We start from the raw sequence: 21436 nt of genomic DNA, 5'->3' as shown, positions 1-21436 counted from the left end.
AAAGGAGGACGTAAAAATTCTCCTCGGTGATTTTAACGCACAAATCGGCAAAGAAAAGAAATATAAAAAAACAGTCGGCAATTACCCTGTACACAAATTCACGAACAAGAATGGCATGAGGCTCATCGAGCTGTGCCAGCAAAACAACCTAAAAATCATGTCAACATCATTTCGAAAGGACCCTAAGAAACAAAAAACGTGGCGATCCCCTATCCTTCAGCTAGGGGAATTTCAAATAGACCATGTTGCGATTTCCTATGATTTCCAAAAAGAAATACATGACGTTCAAATCCGCAGAGGGGCAAATATAGATTCTGACCACTATCTTACCAGAGTGAAAATTAAATTCACTCCAAAAAGGAAAGGAGGAAAGAAAACTCCACTAATTCCCAAATTTGACCTGAAAGAAATCGAAGAATCAAAAATTACAGAAGTATGGGAAAAGCAACCTGCAAACAATTGGAGAGATTTCCAAACAAAAATTGTACAGAAAGCAAGAGAACTGATCCCATTAAAGAAAAAATCCAAACACCCATGGTGGAATTCAGATTGTGATAATGCAATAGAAGAGAGACGACATGCCTTCCTAAATTACAATTGTGACAAATCAGAAACCACGCAACAGACATTTTTCGAAGTGAGAAAGCAAACAACTAAAATACTTAGGCAAACTAAAAGAAAATATCTTCATGAACAACTAAACTCAATAGAAGAAGACTTCAGGAACCACAACACACAAGATTTTTACAAAATGTTCGCAAATCAAGTCAAAGGATACAATCCACGAAACCTCTGTTTCAGGAAAGAAAATGGAAAATTAGCATTAACTAACAAAGAAAATTGCCAAGAACTAGCTAAATACTTTTCACAACTTCTAAACTGCCCACAACCGAAAACAAGATTCCCCAGATTACAACCAGAATGCACGAATGAAAGTTCACTAGCGCCAACTCAGGAAGAAATATATAGCCACATTAAGAAGCTCAAAAATAATAAGTCATCAGGAGAGGATGGAATTGTAGCTGAACTACTGAAGAACCTTAGCCCAAACTCCCTAAAAGAGATCACCCACATCATCACAGAAATCTGGCAGACAGAAAATATTCCAGAGGATTGGAAGTGTGCACTAATTCGTCCACTGCACAAAAAGGGAGACAGAGCAGACATAAACAACTACAGAGGCATTTCACTTTTACCAGTGACTTATAAAATTTTATCCGCGTGTCTACTAAAGAGGGCACAAGAACAACTAGAACATACAATTTCAGACTACCAAGAAGGCTTTCGACCTAACAGATCATGCCCTGAACAGATCTTTAACCTTAAAGGTATTTTAAAAATGAAAGCAATCCGGTCTAAACCAATAGTGTGCACATTCGTTGATTTTAAAAAAGCATATGACTCTATAGACAGACAGTCTCTATTTAATATTCTCAAAGAACGTGGACTAGACACCAAAACCCGAAAACTAATCGAACAAACACTGACAGAAACCAAATCAAAAATTAAATTCATAGACGAAATCTCGGAACCCTTCTTAATTAAAACAGGAGTAAGACAAGGAGATGGGATCTCGCCACTATTATTCAACATAGTTTTAGACAAAGTAATGGAAGAATGGGAAATCGAACTAAGGAAACAAAACTTCTGGAAACCAATTGAACTAGGAAGAGGTAAAGGAAAATTGAACATCCCATATTTAGCGTTTGCAGATGACCTAGCAATTATAACTGACAGTGAAGAAACTGCAATAAAACAAATTGAGATTCTTAAAGAATGTGCAGAGAAGGTTGGCCTGCAAATCTCCTTTGAGAAGACTGAGTTTATGTGCTCCAAATTAGATATTCCGAAACTGGAAACAAATTTTGGTGAAATCAACAGAGTCAAACACTTTAAGTATCTCGGCGAAGTTATTGAACCAACAGGACTCGAGAAAATAGCACAAAACAACCGAGTACAGAAATTCAAGAAAGCATTCGGACTTGTTCAAAGCATATATAACAAAAAATGCCTGTCAAAAGGAACTAAAATCAGACACTACAACACAGTTATCAAACCTACAGTCACATATGCAAGTGAAACGCTCTCACTGAATAGAAAACTAGATTTACAAGATATTAAGAAAATAGAGAGAAAAATTATTAGGAAAATTCTGGGACCACGATACACACAAGATGGATACAGACTGCAGACCATCGAAACAACTGAAAAACTATCAAATATCGAAAGTGACATCAGAAAGAGACGAATGAAATTTTATGGACACCTACACAGATTACCTGGAAACAGGTTAACTAAACGTCTATTGGACTATGTGACATCACTTAAAGCAACAATACCCTGGGTAACTGAAGTTAAGAAGGATTTGACAAAAGCAAAAATTGACATAACAGACACATCAGACAGGGATACATTCAGAAGAAAAATTGACAAGTGGAAGTTTACTTCAGAGACGGCACCAAAACCATACCGACCAAAGTGGACTGAAGAAAGAAAGAAGGCCTTTGGGGAGAAAATGAAGAAATATTGGCAAAACAAGAAGAACCTAAAGAAATATTGATAAATCACCTGCTTATCGTTCTCCTATGGGGACATTCGCTAATAATAATAATAATAATAATTTTATTCTAATAAATTGTACTGGAAACTTTATGCTGATGTTAGTAGCTCTACCCTTATGATGTAAGCTGTGGCTGCTTGTACTGCTCTGTAAACAACAGCAACATTTACAATCTGGCCATGTCCATCTTAAAGTTGTATACTAATATTTGCTGGCTGCGTCATGCTTAATGAGTCTATATGACTCTGTTAAATGGTATATTACATAAATATTTGAGCATTAGTACTGTAAAAGGTGGTTTTAAGTACTGATTACTGTAAATTTTCTTATACCTTTTTTTTTTAGCACAGATGATAGCTATTCAATAGCTGAAATCTAGACCTGCAAACAAAATATAGGTTGGATTTGTGACTTATTGCTGATCTCCTTTTCTTTTTTTGGATCCATTATGTTCAACATTTCTTTAAAATCTTCTTTGCTTTCAGAAAGAGTGGATTATATTTGGAAGGAGTGGATTACATTCTCTATGAATCTTTGCAATGGTATGACCACCTCCTGCAATCTTAGTACAAATTCCTCATTACTTCCTTGACATACAAGTTAAACATCGACAATACCTCACACTTTATAACACATCAGCTTGTCTTTTGTGATGCCAAATTGTTTCACAACTGCTTAACATCAATTTATTATCCATGAATTTTGCTTTTACTCCAGTTGCAATAGATTTAACAGATTATTCACCTGTCTTTATCCTACATTCTTATTGTCTACAATATTGCAAATATGGTATATTAATCTTATCTGTCTGTGCTTTCCCTTCTATAGCCATTCCCAGTACCAAAGTCAATAGTGAGGCAACTGCTAATGTTTATACAGACTACTTGGTTATAAAAGTCATTTTGCAACACTTCTATTATGTTGTGGCGAAGGAATTTTTGCTATACTTGGCTGATTTATGTATTAGCTCACTGTACAGCTAGTCTTTCATCCTGGGATGCTACTACAGAACATGTCACAAGATCATCAGAGTGCCCATGATCTTTAACTTTTGGTCAGGAAAAATGCTGATAAATGCTGTCTCAGTCACCCTGCCCAAGCTGTCAATGCTTGTGAACTTAGTATTTATTCTATGACTGAATCTGATAAAGAGCAAGTTGCCTATGACTTCTACATTGTTTTTTAGCTGTGCTGCCACAATACTCCCACCAGGCCATTGGTATTTGTGTGTTTATCACAGGTTTTGTACATACATTGAGTTTAGTGAAGGAGGTGTGAAATGAGACAGAGGAGTTAATGCACTTCATTTTCAATATAGCCTTTGCCTGTCACTTAATCAGTTGTGTGACAATTCCTGTTGCACTGGAATTGTGATTTTGGGTGCTTTTTCTGCAACTTATTTCTTCTTTGCATCTGTCAGTATTATGATGAAAGTTAAAGTATACATTAAAAAGGAATGACTATGACAGCACTAAGCAAGAGGATTCTACTTCTTGAAAGTTACAGTATTTTTAAAGCTGTTTTTAAGCAGTTGATTTACAGTTTCTTAGTTATATGTGAACATTCTCATTATGGAAACTTGTTCAGCTATTTGTCTAGATCTAATACTGAGCCCATAGGTTACTATTATATTTTGTAATTTCTTTCATGACCAATTAAACATCAACTTTCATTTTTGGCTTGTTATGATTACACTGAATGATGATAGTTTTGAGTTTAAAGTCCAATTTTTCTGGTCATATAATATCAGGCAGATACCACAGTGTCTGTGGTTAGACAGGGGTATCTGAATATTTTCTTCTATGTTTGGGCTGAAACTTTTTAATTTCATGCTCTGTCTCTTAATAATATGAACTTCCTGATGTCCTTGACTATGGCAGGTACCCTGAAGGCCACCCATAGAAAATATTGATTTTCTGCTGGTCCTAGATCTTTCATAAATATCATTCTGGGCTTTGAGCAGAGATATGCCTTTCCTGGATGATTTCTTTAACTTAATTGTCTTGGATATTTTTGATTTATTGTTGACTTCACTGTTTGATAGTGCAATTTGGATTATCTTTGGTGGTTGAAACCTTAATCTTTGTACATTATATTTCTGAAACTACTGCCTACCTGAGACATATTTGCTTTTGGGTTAAAACACTGGATGTTCAGTAATATCCTGAGTTCAGAATTCGCAATGGTCTGAAGGTTAGATATTTGGTAAGAATTTTGCACTGTATCTTCCCTCTGAGAAAACTGCATTTATAGAAGTCTGGTATGGTATATTGATTCCACTGACAATATGCTGGTGGAAATCATCTGAACACCAACAGATTAGTATCTGGCCATTAGCCTTTGCATCTGTGCATGCAGTATGGATCGCATTTAAGTGTTTTCTTCTGATCATCCTAGGCCTCGCTATCACAGAAGTCCCAAGACAATATAGAAAATAAATCAGGCTCTAGGTATCAGGTTTTACAAGGTATCTATGCCAGGCACAGATATTACAAGGTGATGGGTCTTCAGGCAGTGGTTACAGTTGCAGTCATCTCTCAGTAGGCTCTACTGGCAATAAGTAGGTCAAGAGTCACTGCTGTGAGGGGAGTGAGACTTCTGTGGTTGCTAGGAAATGTCCTTCTTGTTGGCATGTAGTAACTGAGCTAGAGCATTTTTTTGCTCCATCTTGAAAACATGTGCATTATCAGTTCCTTGGAGAAAGATAGATACCGTCTTCGTGGAGGTATGTGCCGTCTATGCAACTAAATGAAGGCAGTTTGTTTGTTGCCATACGCGTTTCGCTTCATTTATTTGGGAAGCATCATCAGTGGCCTGAAATACATGTTTCTTTTTATATATACAATAAGCGTATTATCTGCTAGATATAATAAGTTGATATATTACATTTTGTCGGGTTTTTTAGGTTAGCCTGATTCGGCTAACTGGAGCATGAAGACCAACAAATACATCTCCAGAAACACATATATGTGTTAGCAGTGCTGGAAATCGTAAGTAAAACGAAAGATACATCATTTTACGGAACTTGTGCTACAAAAGTTGCTTCTAACCTAAAAAACCCGACAAAATGTAATATATCAACTTATTATATCTAGCAGATAATACGCTTATTGTATATATAAAAAGAAACATGTATTTCAGGCCACTGATGATGCTTCCCAAATAAATTAAGCGAAACGCGTATGGCAACAAACAAACTGCCTTCATTTAGTTGCATAGACGGCACATACCTCCACGAATTTAAAGCAACTAAAGGATAAGACGGAAAACAGTAAAAATGACGATAGATACTGTATTTACTTGAATCCAAGCTGCACTTTTTCCCCCATTTTTGTAATCCAAAAAACCGCCTGCGGCTTAGAATTGAGCGCAAAGTAAATGGAAATTCTGAAAAATGTTGGTAGGTTCCGCCACAACTAACTTCTGCCGTCGAATATATGTAGCGCTACACAGGCATGCTTTGCAGGTAAACAGAAAAATACTGGCACCAAAACCTCTGCGTCAATAGATAAATTAAAATAAAAGCTGGAAGAATGTAAACATTATGCCATGTATTCTTTTGTGTTTGCTGCTATCCCATTTAAATCCTGTCTGCCTAATAAACTACGAAACTAGAGTCAGACAACAACAAACGCAGAAGAATATACATATCACGTCTATTTATTCTTATGCCGAATAGCGATAGGTCTACAATCAGAAATGAAGCATGGAAACTGACTAGATTTTTAAATCTAAGATGAATCTAATTTCTGTGCAGAATATAATGTACTAAAGAGGCGTCTGCACAGATTTTCAAACTGAGAACAACTTCTATCATACGCAGCCTATTATTTGGTTCTTGTTGATCATTATCAAAGAAAGCAGCAGTGTAAGTAACAACAAATAGCACTCTCTTGCCATTGTTTCGCTTATAAGACATGTCCTCTCTTTTTTTTTCTTTTTTTTTATTGTAAGCAGTGGTAGCGCGCACAAAAGCAAGCCATGCCGCAAGCAGCGACAGATCGTAAACAGTCTTTATCAGAATGCTACAAACAATGCATGGCAGAGTACAATAATGTATTTTCAGCTTAGAGTGGCGTAAACACCTAAAACAAAGAGAACGGCACTTATCTATCAGATGAAAGCAAAATAAGCAATCGATTCAAAGCAGACGAAGCACGCGAAAAAGGAAGGGTACCAGTACAAATACAGACAGAGCGCCTGGCACATAGCAACGGCTACTTGGTAAAGCTTAACTGTTAAGCTTAAGAACTCGAACCAAACAACTGTAGCTGTATCTTCATCCATTCAACCTCAATTGTGTTTCATTCTACAATGAACCAACTTTGTTTCAATTTGGAGGGGCGGTTTAAAACTTTTCTCTCTCACCTTGAATTTGGAGTCTCAAATTTCAGGAGCGGCTTAGATTTGGGAATTTTTTTTCCTTGATTTCGAGTCTCATTTTTCAGGTGCGGCTTAGATTCGAGTGCGGCTTAGATTTGAGTAAATATGGTACCTATGTAAAAAATCTCTAATCAACTTAAAAAGTGTTGGAAGAGGCACTCATGATGGGCAGTAATTCTCTACCTTGGAAATTGAAGAAATGGAGGAGGAGAAAGCATAATGAAGAAAAAAATTTAGAAATGTGTCATACATATGTGATTCAAGGTTATGTGCTCTAAAGAATGCTTTAATCTACTTACGCCAAACAACTTGATTTTATTTATGTTACAAATGACACATACTTCTTTCACAGTAAGTGCCCACTTTTCCAAAAGGGCAATCACACTCATATCCATTAATGAGTGGTACACATGTTGCACCAGAGCTGCATTTGTGTTGTGATGAATCGCAGGGATTGTGCTGTTGTGCACATACTGGTCCAAACCATCCATCTGCACAAAGACACCTACGAAAGAATAAATGTTAAAATTAGATTTCCTCCAACAACAAGTAAAAGGATATTTTGTATGTCTATATTTTCTTATAATTAGTGTAGTACTACTCAACTACTATCAAAATGAAAGATTCCTGACACCTTCCACAATTTGTGCTTCTGTCTGACACACACACACACACACACACACACACACACACACACACACACACACACACAAATGTCTAGTCTTGCAGACTGAGGCACATGTCCTTGCAGCCTCCTTGGGCTTATTATGTTTCTGTGTGGGAAAAGACTTTCAAGTTAGATCAGTTTTCTGATATGTTACATATGATCCCTGTTATGCACAACCTATGTCAGTACGAAAGTCATGTTTATATGCCACCCATCAATCATTTGTAGGTGAGCAGTTGCCCTTACTGCTTTTTGATTGTTCACCTGATATACAAACATGCATGATGAGATTATAAAGAAAAAATTTCACTGTTATGGTTTGCTTATTTCTATTAATACTATTCTCTATTATGCAATGCCACAGTTCTTGAGAGATTTTATCCTTTTACAAAATAGCATCAAGTTACTCACATTATGTATAGAAATACATAATGTGAGTAACTTGATGCTATTTTGGAAAAATGCGAAAGTTTTCTTTTTACATTCTCAGATTCAATTGTTTCCTTGCATTTGTGCATGTCCTGAATTTTCTATGACCTCTTTGTACATGTTTTGATCAAGAGTCCTGTTTTCTTTATCCACATTATGTTTATTACTGTTGCTTCCATCCAAGGTGGCACCTCTGTTGTATGACAGTCCGCAATCTTGAGATAGTGCACACATCAGGTGGCATTGTACCTGGGACACATCATTTTAGGTGACTGCAGTGTTAGTACCTCAATAGTAGGAGCCACTGTTACCGTTCTGAAATTGTTATTTTTGTGTATCACAACTCTTTGGTACTAGTATTAAATTGCTGGACTCTGCACTCTAGTCACAATCTCCTTTTATTTTGTTCCCACATTCCATGGATCCATGCAGTGTGATGATGTGGAACGTTTTAAGATTACGCTTACTATTTGACAGTAATTCAGATTCCCAGCCCAGCCTGAGTAACAATGTGGAGGGCAAGTTAGAGGTACTTGGGCTTCATACTCCAGCTCTAGTTTGCATGATTATGATGACTCCTCTCTGCACTGGACGCTGTTTGTGCATAGCTGCTCACTTTAACTTCATCATCATCATCATCATCATCATTGTCAACCTCAGGACCTGCTTGTTCATTCTACCAGTCTCTGCAAAACCACCAGTGTGAGTGGTCATAAACTGTGTTTTTTCAATGCAGAGTAGGAAAGAAAATGGACAATGAGGGCTTTCTAAACGTTCAACTATCCAGTAAAGAAGGACCCCAAGTTTCTGCAGTTGTGGCAGCAGCACTTGCAACTACAACAACAACAACAGCTGCAACAACAGCAATAGAAGAAGTGGGAATTCCAGAAGCAGCAACAGCAAGAATCACAGTGGGGATTCCACCAGCAGCAGCAGAAATTGCTGTTACAATGGCTGCAAAATCAACAAAGTCTCTATCCACAATACACTTGCTTCCACAAGACAAATGACAGCTGTGAGGTATCTACATCAATTTACATCATTTTGTTCTTCACCATAAGGCAAGTTAAATAACTGTCTGAGAATGCCTGAGTGCGTGCTTACTGTCTTCATGTGATAAATTGTAAGAAGTGGTGCAAAAACTGCACCCATTTTAAGACCCCTGAGGTTTTTCTGATGTTTGAGGTTTGCTGACTGACCATTATGCTCACCAAATGCTTGTAGATGCAACTAGGCTCAAATTTAATAATGTGTTACGCAATGTACACAAACGTACACATTATGTGTTTCTGACTTGTAAGGCTTAGCACACAAGTGTGATTGTTCTTGTAAACAGTGTGGCACATTGTATGCAGAAGTTGACTTGTAAGGCTTAGGACACAAGTATAATTTTTCTTGTAAACTGTGTTGCACATCATATGCAGACTCATTAGTCCATGAAATTGTTATACGTCTTTTGCCTGATGTAGAGAACTTAGTGCGAAGACTTAAGAGTTGTTTGTTCTTTCCTTCAGCAACACAGAAATGCTCATGAAGTACCTGTTTAATAACACTTCTGGTGTTGACTTTGTCAACAGTATTAGTCACCATTGTACTCTATGCTCAACTGGTGAATTCCAGTCAACATTATCGTCTGATTTACTGGGCACCCATCCATCCAACAGTCCAATACCATGCGATAGTAGATAGTGAGTGTAGTTAGCAATCCACCACCCTTTTGTTTTTGACAGATATACAAAAAGAGAGGTACTTTGTTCACCGTTGGTGTGCCCCAAAGTGAGCAAGTGTCTGCCTTAGCCTGGAGCAGCGCATTACTGCTCTTGACACAATCCTTTCATGGTAATTTGGGTCTCAACTTTGTCAGTAGTATTAGTCACCACTGTGCTTTTCAGTCAACTGATGCCTTGCAATCAACATTATCATCCAATTTACCACCTATTCATCCAGTAATCCGACATCATGGGATTTAGTAGAGTGCAGTAGCTAGCAAACCACCACCCTTTCTGCTGACAAATACACAAAAACAGAGATGCTTTGTTCGCAATTGGTGTGGCCCATAGCAAGTGGAAGCTCATACATTTCCCTGTCCAGCATTGTCCAAGGGTCCTGGGAAAGTTCGTGCAAGGAAATTATCTCTAGATTGTGGCCACAGCATCAACCATGTCACTGCCCTTTCCATGACTTCACCTGTTTTGCATGCCACAAACCAGGGCATGCAGGATGTGTCTGCCTCAACCAAGAGAGTGGCAACAACACCAGCCATCAACACATTGTATGCTGTTATGATGGTACCACTAGCAGTAGCAAATGGAATGCAGAAGCTCATGCTGCAGCTGGAATGTAATGAAGCAATGGCAATATTCCAGCTGGACACAGTTGTGGCTGTGTCTCTAATCAATGTGGACACACACTGGCACATCGGTTTCCCAAAGCCATCGTCCTCCCAGTGCAGAATGTTGATGTACAATGTTCAGTTGATGGAAGGGTCAGACCATAGTTCAAGTTAAGTATAAAAATGTAGCAAGGCAACCAACCTTGCTAGTTACGGTATTACAGTGCCCATGTTTTCCAGAAGTATGATGCAATGTTCCTTCAAACATGCATGTGTGTCAAGCAACAGACACAGCAGTGACTACAGTCATTATGAAACGCATGAATTGTGTATGCAGTTGTGAATATGAACAACCATCAGCTGTACAATGGAATGATGACAATGAAAATTTGTGCCAGACTGGGATTCTGGATTTCTCACTTATTGTGAGCAGTAGCCATACCATTAGGCTACCTGAGTATGCTTCATCATCTGACCCAAACTTCCAAATGCCATCAACCATGTGTCTACAATCTGCACTCATACAACCATTATTTATATTCCTGTTTTGGTGTATTCCTGCATTAAAATGTCTCCCTTGTACAGGAATATATGTGATGCATATATAAGTGCAGGTTGTAGCTACGTGGTTGATGAAGTTTGGGTCAGGCCATCAAGCATGCTCGGATAGCCTAATGGTAAGGCAACCATTTGCGATAAGGTGAAAACCGGGTTCAAGCCCCAGTCCTGCAAAATTTTCAGTTGTCATTCCACTACACAGCTGATGGTTGTCCATGTTCGCAACTGGGAATACATTCCATGTAACCCCTTGCTAGTAGTCAACTCTTGGATGAAAACTATCACTTTTGGCTTAAACACTTTCATCCTTTCTGGTTTCCAAATTCAAATTAATCTAGTTTCACTTGTGATAACCACTCACAGAACGTGATGCTCTATGTGCACAGTATAAGCAACTGTTTGAACCTACATTAGACAGTGCAACACAGTTTCAAGCCCATGCATCTTTAAAGCAATCAGCTGTGCCAAAGTTTTGTAGAGCACATCCTGTGTCTTTTGCCGCCCTGATCAGGTTAAAGCAGAACTAGATAGACTGAAAGTATGTGAGTAACATTCCCAAATCGTCTAGCCAGCAGGCAATGCCAATGGTCATAGCTAAGAAGCTGAAAGGATCTTTTAGAATTTGTGGTGACTTTCTGTCTGCAATTAATGCTTAAGCAAATCCTGATCTGTATTTAGTTCTTAGGTTGAAGGAATTCTTGGCTAAATTGGCTGAGGACCATTAGTTCAAAACTTCCCAATAAGACCATGCAGCAGCTGCAATGGTGGGCTATGTACCTATAAGATGCATTATTGGCTTACCATGCAGCACTCAAATGCAGATACTTTCTCATTTGCCTTGTGGTGCAGACACAGAGTCTGACAGGTGGTAACTTAGACATATGTGACACAACCATGATAACTTTCTTGTTGTGATGTATGAAGTAGCAACAGAAACATGCCAAGATCCAGTACTACACAGAGTGTTGACTGCTGAATTGTGGGATTGGCCAGTGCACACCTATTTATTTTTCTCATTATGGTACCACCTTAGCACCATTGATGGTATTACATTGTTAGCTATCGGCAATTCTGAATGCCAGGTGGAAGTTCCTCTCAAGTCCTGCCCCCCACCCCCAAACCCACTGTCATGTACTGAAGCTCCTCCATGTTGCACACAGGGGAATGTCCAGTATGATGGCAATGGCAGAGCACCACATGTGGGTGGCACCACAGAACACACAGGCCTGTGTGCTCAATCAGTCAGCTCCATTACAGCATTTAAAATATTGGCAACACCCTAACCATCACTAGCAAAGAGTGCAAATTGATTGTGCAGAACATGCCAGGGATCAACGTGGTTGCTAGTTGTTGACATCATGTCTAACTTTCCATATTGGGCATGGATGGCTGCTACATCTACATCAGCTACCATCCATTTCTGATAGAGTGGGCACCTTCCACTCTGGTTTCCAACAATAATCCTCAATTTCATCTCCTGTATTTCAGGATTTTTGTGAACTCAGTCGCAATGAGCTCCTGACCAGTACCCTTCAAATCCACATCCAATATAACAGCTGAGCATGTGGTCAGAATATATGAAACTATATATGAAAGATACCAACAACAGCTGACTCTGACGAAGCAGTCACCAATTTCCTTGCCACCTACCAATTCATCCGAATAAATGGACAAAGTACAATGGAAATTTTACATGGGTGCAATCCCTACACCATCTCTGATCTGCTGCACCCAAGTCAGTGGGCACAGCACCTAAGCACACTTCTGTGTTACTAAGCAGCCTCTCATATCTGGGCTTGTACTTACAGCCAGAATCCTGGGTGGTCCAAAGGCATCATTAATAATAGCGGTGATGAATGTTTGAAATTGCAATTGGCCAGGAGCATCTAGTCAGGCACCAATATCACCTCCAGGTGCAGACTGAGATGATGTATGCAACCATGCCAGGAAAAAGCCTGGCCAAGAGCCTGCCTGATAGCCAATAGAGATGGAAACACTTCCACTGTCATAGCCACTTTCTGCTGACACCTACACTGGCAACATATCTCACTACACAACCAACAGAAGTTTATGTTTTTGGACTGGGTGGCCTAGGATGCCAAATCACTCTTCCTATCTCACCACAGCAACCATTCCCCCCCCCCCCCCCCCCCCCCTCTGCAGGCAGGACAAAGCAGTGCTCTAGAACCCACTACACTGCTGGGACTACCACAAACAGCAGCAACATGTGGCCCAGCCAATCATATTGGGGAATTATGACAGGAGCCTGTGGTGGGGTTTCTGACACGTCTCTCTCGCCTGCCTTGATGAAATTGGCACAGTATGATCCATTTCCAGTCCTACATGCAGATTAAAGGGGTAGAGGAGGGGATGGGTTTAGTATCTGACTGTAATTCGGATTCTCTGCCCAGCCCAAGTACTGATAAGGAGGACAGGTCAGAGACACTCACACTTCATACAAAAGCCAAAACTTCCTCCCTTTGGCCTGAGGAGGGAGGGAGGGGGGAGGGGGGAGGGGGGGGGGGGGGGGAATTGCTATTGCAGTCACAGACATACCACATGGACCCATTCACTGATGAGAGAATGCCAGTAAATACCATGGCCCTGCACTTGACGATCAGTCCCACTAGTCCTTGAAGCCTTTGATGCATGCCATTAATCAGTAGAGTGAGTGACCTTGCCTGTATTGTGTTTTGATTTGGATTTTTCCCTGAACTGTTTGTGCATGCTTATGGCAACTTCACTACACAATATCCTTTCTTCCAGCACTAGCTCTACGATGTATGCAGGAGAGCTTCTGTGAAGTTTGGCACTGGCAGAAGTGAAGCTGTGAGGACAGGTTGTGAGTTGTGGTTGGATAGCTCAAACGGTTGAGCACATGCCATCAGTAGGCAAAGGTCCCAGATTTAATTTCTGGTCTTGCAACCAGTTTCAGTTGGCCAGGAAGTTTCAAATCAGTGCACAATATGTTGCAGAGTGAAAGTTCACTCTGTGAAAAGGCTCATTATTAACTGTGTCACTTAGGATATTTTGAGCCTATAAATTATTGTGATTATTATGATTAAACTGCTGGATCCACTTAAGGGGGATTGGTTTTAGGTATGGAGTTATGTTGTTTTCTTCTCCCATAACAGCTGTATTTAGACGGGTATCTAATGCTTCTTTTCTGAGGTGCAGGAACCTTTGGCATCTTGTCATAAGGTGCCTGCCATGGTTACTAAATACTTCTCCACTAAAATTATTTACACATACAACACAAGTATCAAATGCAAATATTTATTAATTTGTACTATAGCTCATTTATGGTATAGTCTGATCTACATAGGACTATAGGATCAAGTAAAGTCTCTTTTATAGCTCTTGAACTCACTGGAGGAGACATACTTACGTGTAGAGTAATTGAACATATGGCACTTTCATTCCCTTGCTACTAATGTCTCTCTTAGTTCCTGATGCTGCATTTTTCCTTTGTGATCAGTGGTAATTACGTGCCTAGGATCAGTAAGCAAGTGATGTGCTTCGCCATGGATACAAGTAGACATAGATGCTGTTGCCATGGAATTGCCTGTATAGAAGTTTAGACTAAAGAAGAAATTCTCTAAAGAAAAATTCTATGGCAACAGCTATGTGAGCAGTAATGGAAAGCACAAAATAGAAAGGAATTGAAGTAGTTGTGGCACCTAAAAGCTGTAGGTAAAATACCAAATTGAAAAAGTGCAGCAACCTATCACATCTTGTCATAAGGAAGCAGTGATTCTAGACATAGGAGGATTATAAAAAATAAATTAATTATTATGAAGAAAGAACAGGAAGAGCAATATGCGAAGCCATCAATGACAACTACAGCTGAATTTTACTGCAAACTTCTCACAAAATCCAAAAAAATTCTGAATGTTATTAAAGGCTCTCAGTGACACCAGAGTTAATTTCCAGACACTCATGGATGACACAGGATCTGAAACTGAGGGTAAAAAGCAAAAGCAGAAATGCTGGAATCAAATTTAAATTTTTCTTTACAAAAGAAATTCCAGGAGTACTGCCCCAGTTTAATTCTGACACGACAGTAAAGGTGAATGATACTGATGTTAATGTTAGTGTCATTGGAAATAGCTGAAATTGCTAAAATTGAACATAGCTCCATGACCTAATTGAATCTTTATCAAATTCTACATAATGTGTGGTTGAAATAGCTCCTGTTTTAACCACAGTATCTTGTGGATCCCTCAAACAAAAAACTGTACCCAGTAGATGGAAGAAAGCACCTAATACAATAAGGGTACCAGAAGTGACCCATTGAACAAACATCCAATAACTTTGACATTGGAAATGGGAAATGTAACTTGTGTTTTTCTCACATTAATTCCGAAAGACATGTTCCAAGCAGTTAGGTTGATGCAGTACTTCTGATTTCTGAAAAGAATTTGACTGAACACAGCACTAATTCTCATTAATGTAAGTAGGATCACACAGAGGATTAAACAAAATTTGCAGCATGACAGTATTACTTGTTAGGCAGACTGCAGTGTGTTGTCATGGATGAAAAGTTACCAACAGATATATATTAGCTTCTGGTGTGCCCCAAGGAAATGTGTTGGAAATGTTGCTGCTCATGTTATACATTAAAGAAAGGACAGGCAAATATTAACAGTAATCTTCCACTTTTGCAGATGATACAGTTCTCTACAACATAGCACTGTCTGGAAAAATCTAACATTCATAAATGTAAAATTGTGCACTTCACAAAATAGAAGAAACCTAGTATCCTATGACAGCAATACCAATGGAACAAAAGTTGGAATGCAATGTGAAGACGCTGAAAACATGGAACTTTCTAATGGTTAAAGACAGATGTAAACTAACCCATGACAGTTTATTTACAAAGTTTCAAACGAAACTTTAAGTGAGGAATATAAGAATGTACTACAACACCAATGTATCATATATACTGTATATATGTGGTATCTGTTCTTTCAGACAAGTAGGAGATCTGGGTTTGAATCCCAGTCTAGCACAAATTTTCATTCCCCATTGATTTCAATCAATTCCCACCTACAGCCAATGTCCATAATTCCTTTGTGCCCTGTGTATCACTCCTCCAGTGTTTGAAAAGACAATATTAGATTAATTACAGAATATGTAGAAGTACTTAAGCAATCATTCTTCCAGCACTCTGTATATTAATGGAATGAGAAGCAGCACCAATAACTGATACAATTGAAGGTACTCTACACAATTCACAGTGGTTTGCTGAATATAGATGGAGATGGAACGTAGATGTGCTGTGGCATGGACCTTGTGTTTAAAAGGATGGATACAAGAGCTATAACTTCAGTCTGGCACCTCACTCACAAGATGATCAGTAGGTATGTAGCTAAAATGTCAGATGATCAGATGAAGAAACAGAGTTTCAGTGGATGCATGCCCAAGGTCTAATGTCTCAGCCAATACGCCATGAAAACATGAATGTTCACAGTGTAATAGTGGTATGAATAAAATTTTAAACAAAGGCCTGTGTGAATCTTTACTCTGTGCAGTAATGATTCTGGTACCTATCTTTTGTGTTCTGAAAGTACTCTGTACCATGGGAAAGTTGTCCTAGAATATTATTCTGTAGTTTAACGAAGAGAGATGGTCAAGAAATGAATGACCATAAAGCTTCTGTGTAATGTTCAACCATACAGAAAAACCATTGGATTTTAATAAAGCAACAGAATTGGCTTGTTTTTTGAGTGGATACAACATGACAAACTACTTGCAAGCTGTAAATTAAATTATAGAATGGAAAAATGAGTATGAATTATCACTATGTCTGAGACTCATAGATTTTTGTCTCACAACAGGTGGCTCCCTCTTTTCCTAAGATCTGAATGAGCTACACTCCCTACTTAAACTTGCGTCAAGAATGAAGTAAGATTTGCCACTCTGGTACAAAAAGGAGTTTACTACTCCAGCATTAAGCTGTTCAATGCTCTCCCACTACATATCAAATGTGTTCATACAGAAGTGCCAAAATTTAAACAAGTTCTCAAAGATTACCTGACAGAGAGATCTTTTTATACTGTGGATGAATATTTGAAAGAAAGTGTACATCATTACTAAACTTAATGAGTCTAGAACTAGTTCAATTGATTTTATTGAGCATTTGAGCATAATCACAGTTTTTGCAACAACAAATTGGCTGTACCTGTATTTACTCATGTAGGCCTAATGTCTGATTTAACCTTGTGCCCTTATTTGTAACCTTTATTTGAAACTTTTTTCTGTTAAATAGTTGTTATGTTATTTAGCTGACATTGTATATATTACTGTATTTATAGTATGTCTTACTTAGACTATGTACAATTTGGCATTGAATTGCCCTTGTATTTATTGTAAGTTTAAATTGAAACCTGTACAATTTGACACGTTCCATATCCTTGTGATTGACTCACTAACTGGATCAACGGAACATGAAATTAATAAATAAATAATAAATAAATATCATCTTTCTTTCAATCAATAAAGGTTGACATGTTGCGTGATGAAGAGAGATCAAAGGTAAACTCAGTAAAAGGTGCTATAGATGAAGACCAAAATCTTGTATAAGAGGGGACCTGAAAAATAGAGGTGATGTCTAGCAGGCTACAAGGTATTTAAGAATGAGTTGCTACTGTCTGCACCTTCACACTGACAGCTGTGGTAATCTCTTTTTTTAACATACCTAAGATGGTTTTTTAACATGTCTTAAGATGGTTCACATTACCATCACACCCCTCATCCATGTTTGTAAACATTGTGTTACCTGTACAATGAGTATCATACAAAAGATAAGGTGATTTTGTTGATTTTTACATATGATCACATATAACCACATTAAAATATATCTTACAGAGGGTAATCTGCTTAAATAAGATGTTTTTGCACATTGGTGGCTTCTTAGGCCTCAAATTTAGCTCGCGGCATGGCTTAGTAATAGAATGGAAAGTGTTCTGAAAACTGGTTACAACATGAACACCAACAAAGTAAAAAAGGCTAATGGAATGCAACTGAATCAAATTAGGTGCTGTTGACGGAGATATGTTAGGAAATGAGACTCTAAAAGTAGTGGACAAGTTGTGTTATTTACAAAGCAAAACAAATGACAGTGGCTGTAGAAGAGACGGTATAAAATGCAGACTGTCACGGGCAAAATAAGCATTTCTAAGAAATATATTCCAGAATGAATTTTAACTCTTGAGGAGAGTTTGGACTGATTTAGAACTTTCTGGCTGGTTAAAATTGTCTGCCAGACCAGGACTCAAACCTAGGTCGATCTGAGCACTGGTCTGGCACACAATTTTAATCAACCAGAAAGTTTCAGATCAGTGTAGACTCTGCTGCAGAGTGAAAATTCATCTTACAAAGAGTCCCCAAGGCTGTAGCTAAGCCATGTCTCCACAACATCTTTTCTTCCAGCAGTGATAGTCCTGCAAGATATACAGTATGACTTCAGTGAACTTTGGAAGTTTGAACAGGTATGAGCAGGCCATGAGTCATACTTTGACAGCTCAGTGGGTAGAGCAATATTATGGAAAAGACAAAGGGTTCCAGTCCCAGTCCGTCCAACAGTTTAATCTGGCAGGAAGTCATAAATTTAAATGTTAGGACAGCTTTTCTGAAGATATTTGTCTGGAGTCTAGCCTTGTATGGAAGTGAAACATGGATGATAAACAGTTTGCAGAAGAAACAAAATAAAAACTTTTGCAATATGCTGCTGCAAAAGAATACTGAATATTAGATACGTAAATCAGATAACTAACAACACAGTAGTGAATCGAATTGTAGAGAAAAGAAATTTATGATACAACTTCATTTAAAAAAAGGGTACTAGATGATAAGGCACATACTGAAGCATCAGGGAAACATCGGTTTGGTAGTGGAGGGAACTGTGGGGCGGTCTAGATGATATATTCACTAAACTAATTAAACGCTGATTGCTGTGGGCAGTATAGTCATTAGCTTGTCTGATAAACTTATCCATAGAAAAAGAAATATTTCCATTGTACCTAGAAAGAATAAAGTAATTCCTGTGTATAAAGGAGGCTGCAAAAAAAGATTCAGGCAATTTACATCCCTAGTCTCTAAAATAATAGAAACTGTAATAAAATAATATTAAATTTTATACAAACATGCAACATTCACAACAATGACAAACATGGGTTCAGAATGGGGATATCTACCTAAACAGCAACAGCTGATTTCGTAACTTCTGTAAAACCTTGGTGCCAGTTGTGTAAAGGGCCCATCACTACTGCTCTGGAGGATGATTTGGCATTGTTGTTATGGTAGGCTGAGTTTCTGAGTTCATGAAATAGCTTACAGTGCAGTAAACCGCTAAGACAATGTCTCCCTGCCACTATCACACTGCTATGCTTCAGGGTCAGGTAAGAGGGAAGAAGAGCAAAGGTTCTAAAACACTTCAACTAATTAGTAACAAAATCATACAAAAGAGGTAAAAGGGTTTATTTATCTTTGTGACTTGTTGAAAAATGAAGTCTGCAACACTGCTTTTAATGTAACAGGAATAAAACGCTCTCAATAGCGAAATGCAAATAATCATATGAAAACTTCACAGTAAACAGCAAATGCGATTTACAACAACTGTCTGTTCATTTCTAAGATTTCACTAAATGACATTCCCTGTCTGGGTCAGCCCTGGACAATGAGCTGTAACCAAATGGAAGATGATCTTTAACCAAGTAGGCAATAGCTGCTCTTCTATCTTCTGAGTAGTCTTCTGTCCATACGTCATGTCATTGGAATAAGGTACGCGGCCGGCAATTGGCTGAGGCAAAGTCGATATCTTCAACCTCAGCGCAGCCCGTGGTGCTGGTGGAAGCTGTGCAGATTGTGGTTCTCTTTATGGCACTGGCACCAGCTTGCATCTTAGTGCGTGGGCTGCTTTTGCCCTGGTGGTGTCTTGTTCGGACAACACAGCAGTAACATTCGTAACTAAAGCACTTGATGAACAAAACAAAGTCTGTGGTATGTTATTTGACCTATCTAATGCTTTTGATTGTGTCTGCCATGACATCCTACTAGAAAAGTTTCTTTGTTATGGTATGAAGGAGAAACCAGTAGACATCATTAAGTCATTTTTGGAAAATATAAATCAGTGTGTCGAAATAAAGCAAAAAGTAAAAAATAATATTACAAGTGCCTTTTCGAATTTTGAATATGTGAAATACAGGGTTCCTCAAGGATCCATCCTTGTTACACTACTTTTCATCCTGTGTGTCAATGATATGACCAAAACAATATCTGACAGTGTAGTCATGTATGCAGATGATACTTAATTTCTTGTTACTAGTTCTACAACAGATGACTTGCTAAATATGAAAAGCGGAAACAATAATTTCAGAGAAAACAATCTCTTTGTAAATGGAACCAAAGCAACATATATGCAGATTCATGCAACCAAAAAGCACACTTTGGACAACATTACAGTCAGGCTTGGAGATCTACATTACAGCCAGGCTTGGAGATCTAGAACTAAAGGAGAGAGACAGCTATAAATTTGTAGGTGTAACGGTGGATAGGTATATGATATGGGAGAACCACATAAATAACATTTGTAGCAAAATAGGTTCAAGCATACTTCTGATGAGAAAAGTGTCAAAGTCATTAAATAGACACATTCTATAAACAATGTACTATGGACTAGTCCATTTGCACCTCTCATACGGCATCCTAATTTGGTGGGTACTAAGCACTAGTCCATTTGCACCTCTCATATGGCATCCTGGTTTGGTGAAATGCTGCAAATGTGCCCACACAAAGGGTGTTAAGAATACAAAACACAGCTGTATGATGCATCACAAAAGTATCATCTCTTGGATATGATGGAGTGCCTATCAGAATATTAAAATACTGTGCTGCACATCTTAGCCCTGTACTTAGCCATATTTATAGTTTTTCCTTTAAGAATGGCCAGTTTCCTGAACAATGAAAGTACTCAGTAGTAAATCTGCTTTATAAAAAGGGGGAAGGCAAAAAGTAGACAATTTTAAGCCTATTTCTACGCCATCAGTGTTTGCTATAGTTTTTGAAAAGGCTGTGTATGTATGGATAATTAATCATTTTATTTCACATAATTTGCAATCAAATGTACAGTTCGGTTTTAGCAGTGGTTTAACAACTGAAAATGCTATATTCTCTTTTTTCTGTGAGGTACTGGATGAATTAAACAAAAGGTTTTGAAAGCTAGGCATCTTCTTAACTAAGGCATTTGACTGTGTTGGTCACAAAATATTGCTCCAGAAGTTGGACCATTATGGAATATGGGGAGTAGCTCACACTTAGTTCACCTCTTACTTTAATGATAGAAAGCAAAAGGTCATTATCCACAGTGTTGAGAATGAACGTGATGTGGGGACTGGGTGGGGCAAGGTCAGTGGAATCAGTGCTGGGGCCACGCCTGTTCCTTATTTATGTAAATGATATGCCCTCTAGTATTACAGGCGATTCTGAAATATTTATGTTTGCTAAT

At 38.3% G+C, this 21436-nt stretch overlaps 1 protein-coding gene across 1 annotated transcript in view; it reads right to left on the bottom strand.

Annotated features, from left to right (window-relative positions):
- The window catches only part of LOC126267092 (protein eyes shut), a 275518-nt gene that overhangs the window by 68400 nt on the left and 185682 nt on the right, over nucleotides 1–21436 (bottom strand). Inside the window, exon 16 of the mRNA XM_049971959.1 lies at nucleotides 7285–7448. Coding sequence (XP_049827916.1) covers nucleotides 7285–7448 — 164 coding nt within the window. The remainder of the gene's footprint in view (nucleotides 1–7284; nucleotides 7449–21436) is intronic.

Source organism: Schistocerca gregaria, chromosome 4, assembly GCF_023897955.1.
Source record: "Schistocerca gregaria isolate iqSchGreg1 chromosome 4, iqSchGreg1.2, whole genome shotgun sequence".
Taxonomy (NCBI): Eukaryota; Metazoa; Arthropoda; class Insecta; order Orthoptera; family Acrididae; genus Schistocerca; species Schistocerca gregaria.
The sequence above is the reverse complement of the archived record's forward strand: the minus strand, read 5'-3'. Positions and strand labels throughout refer to the sequence as shown.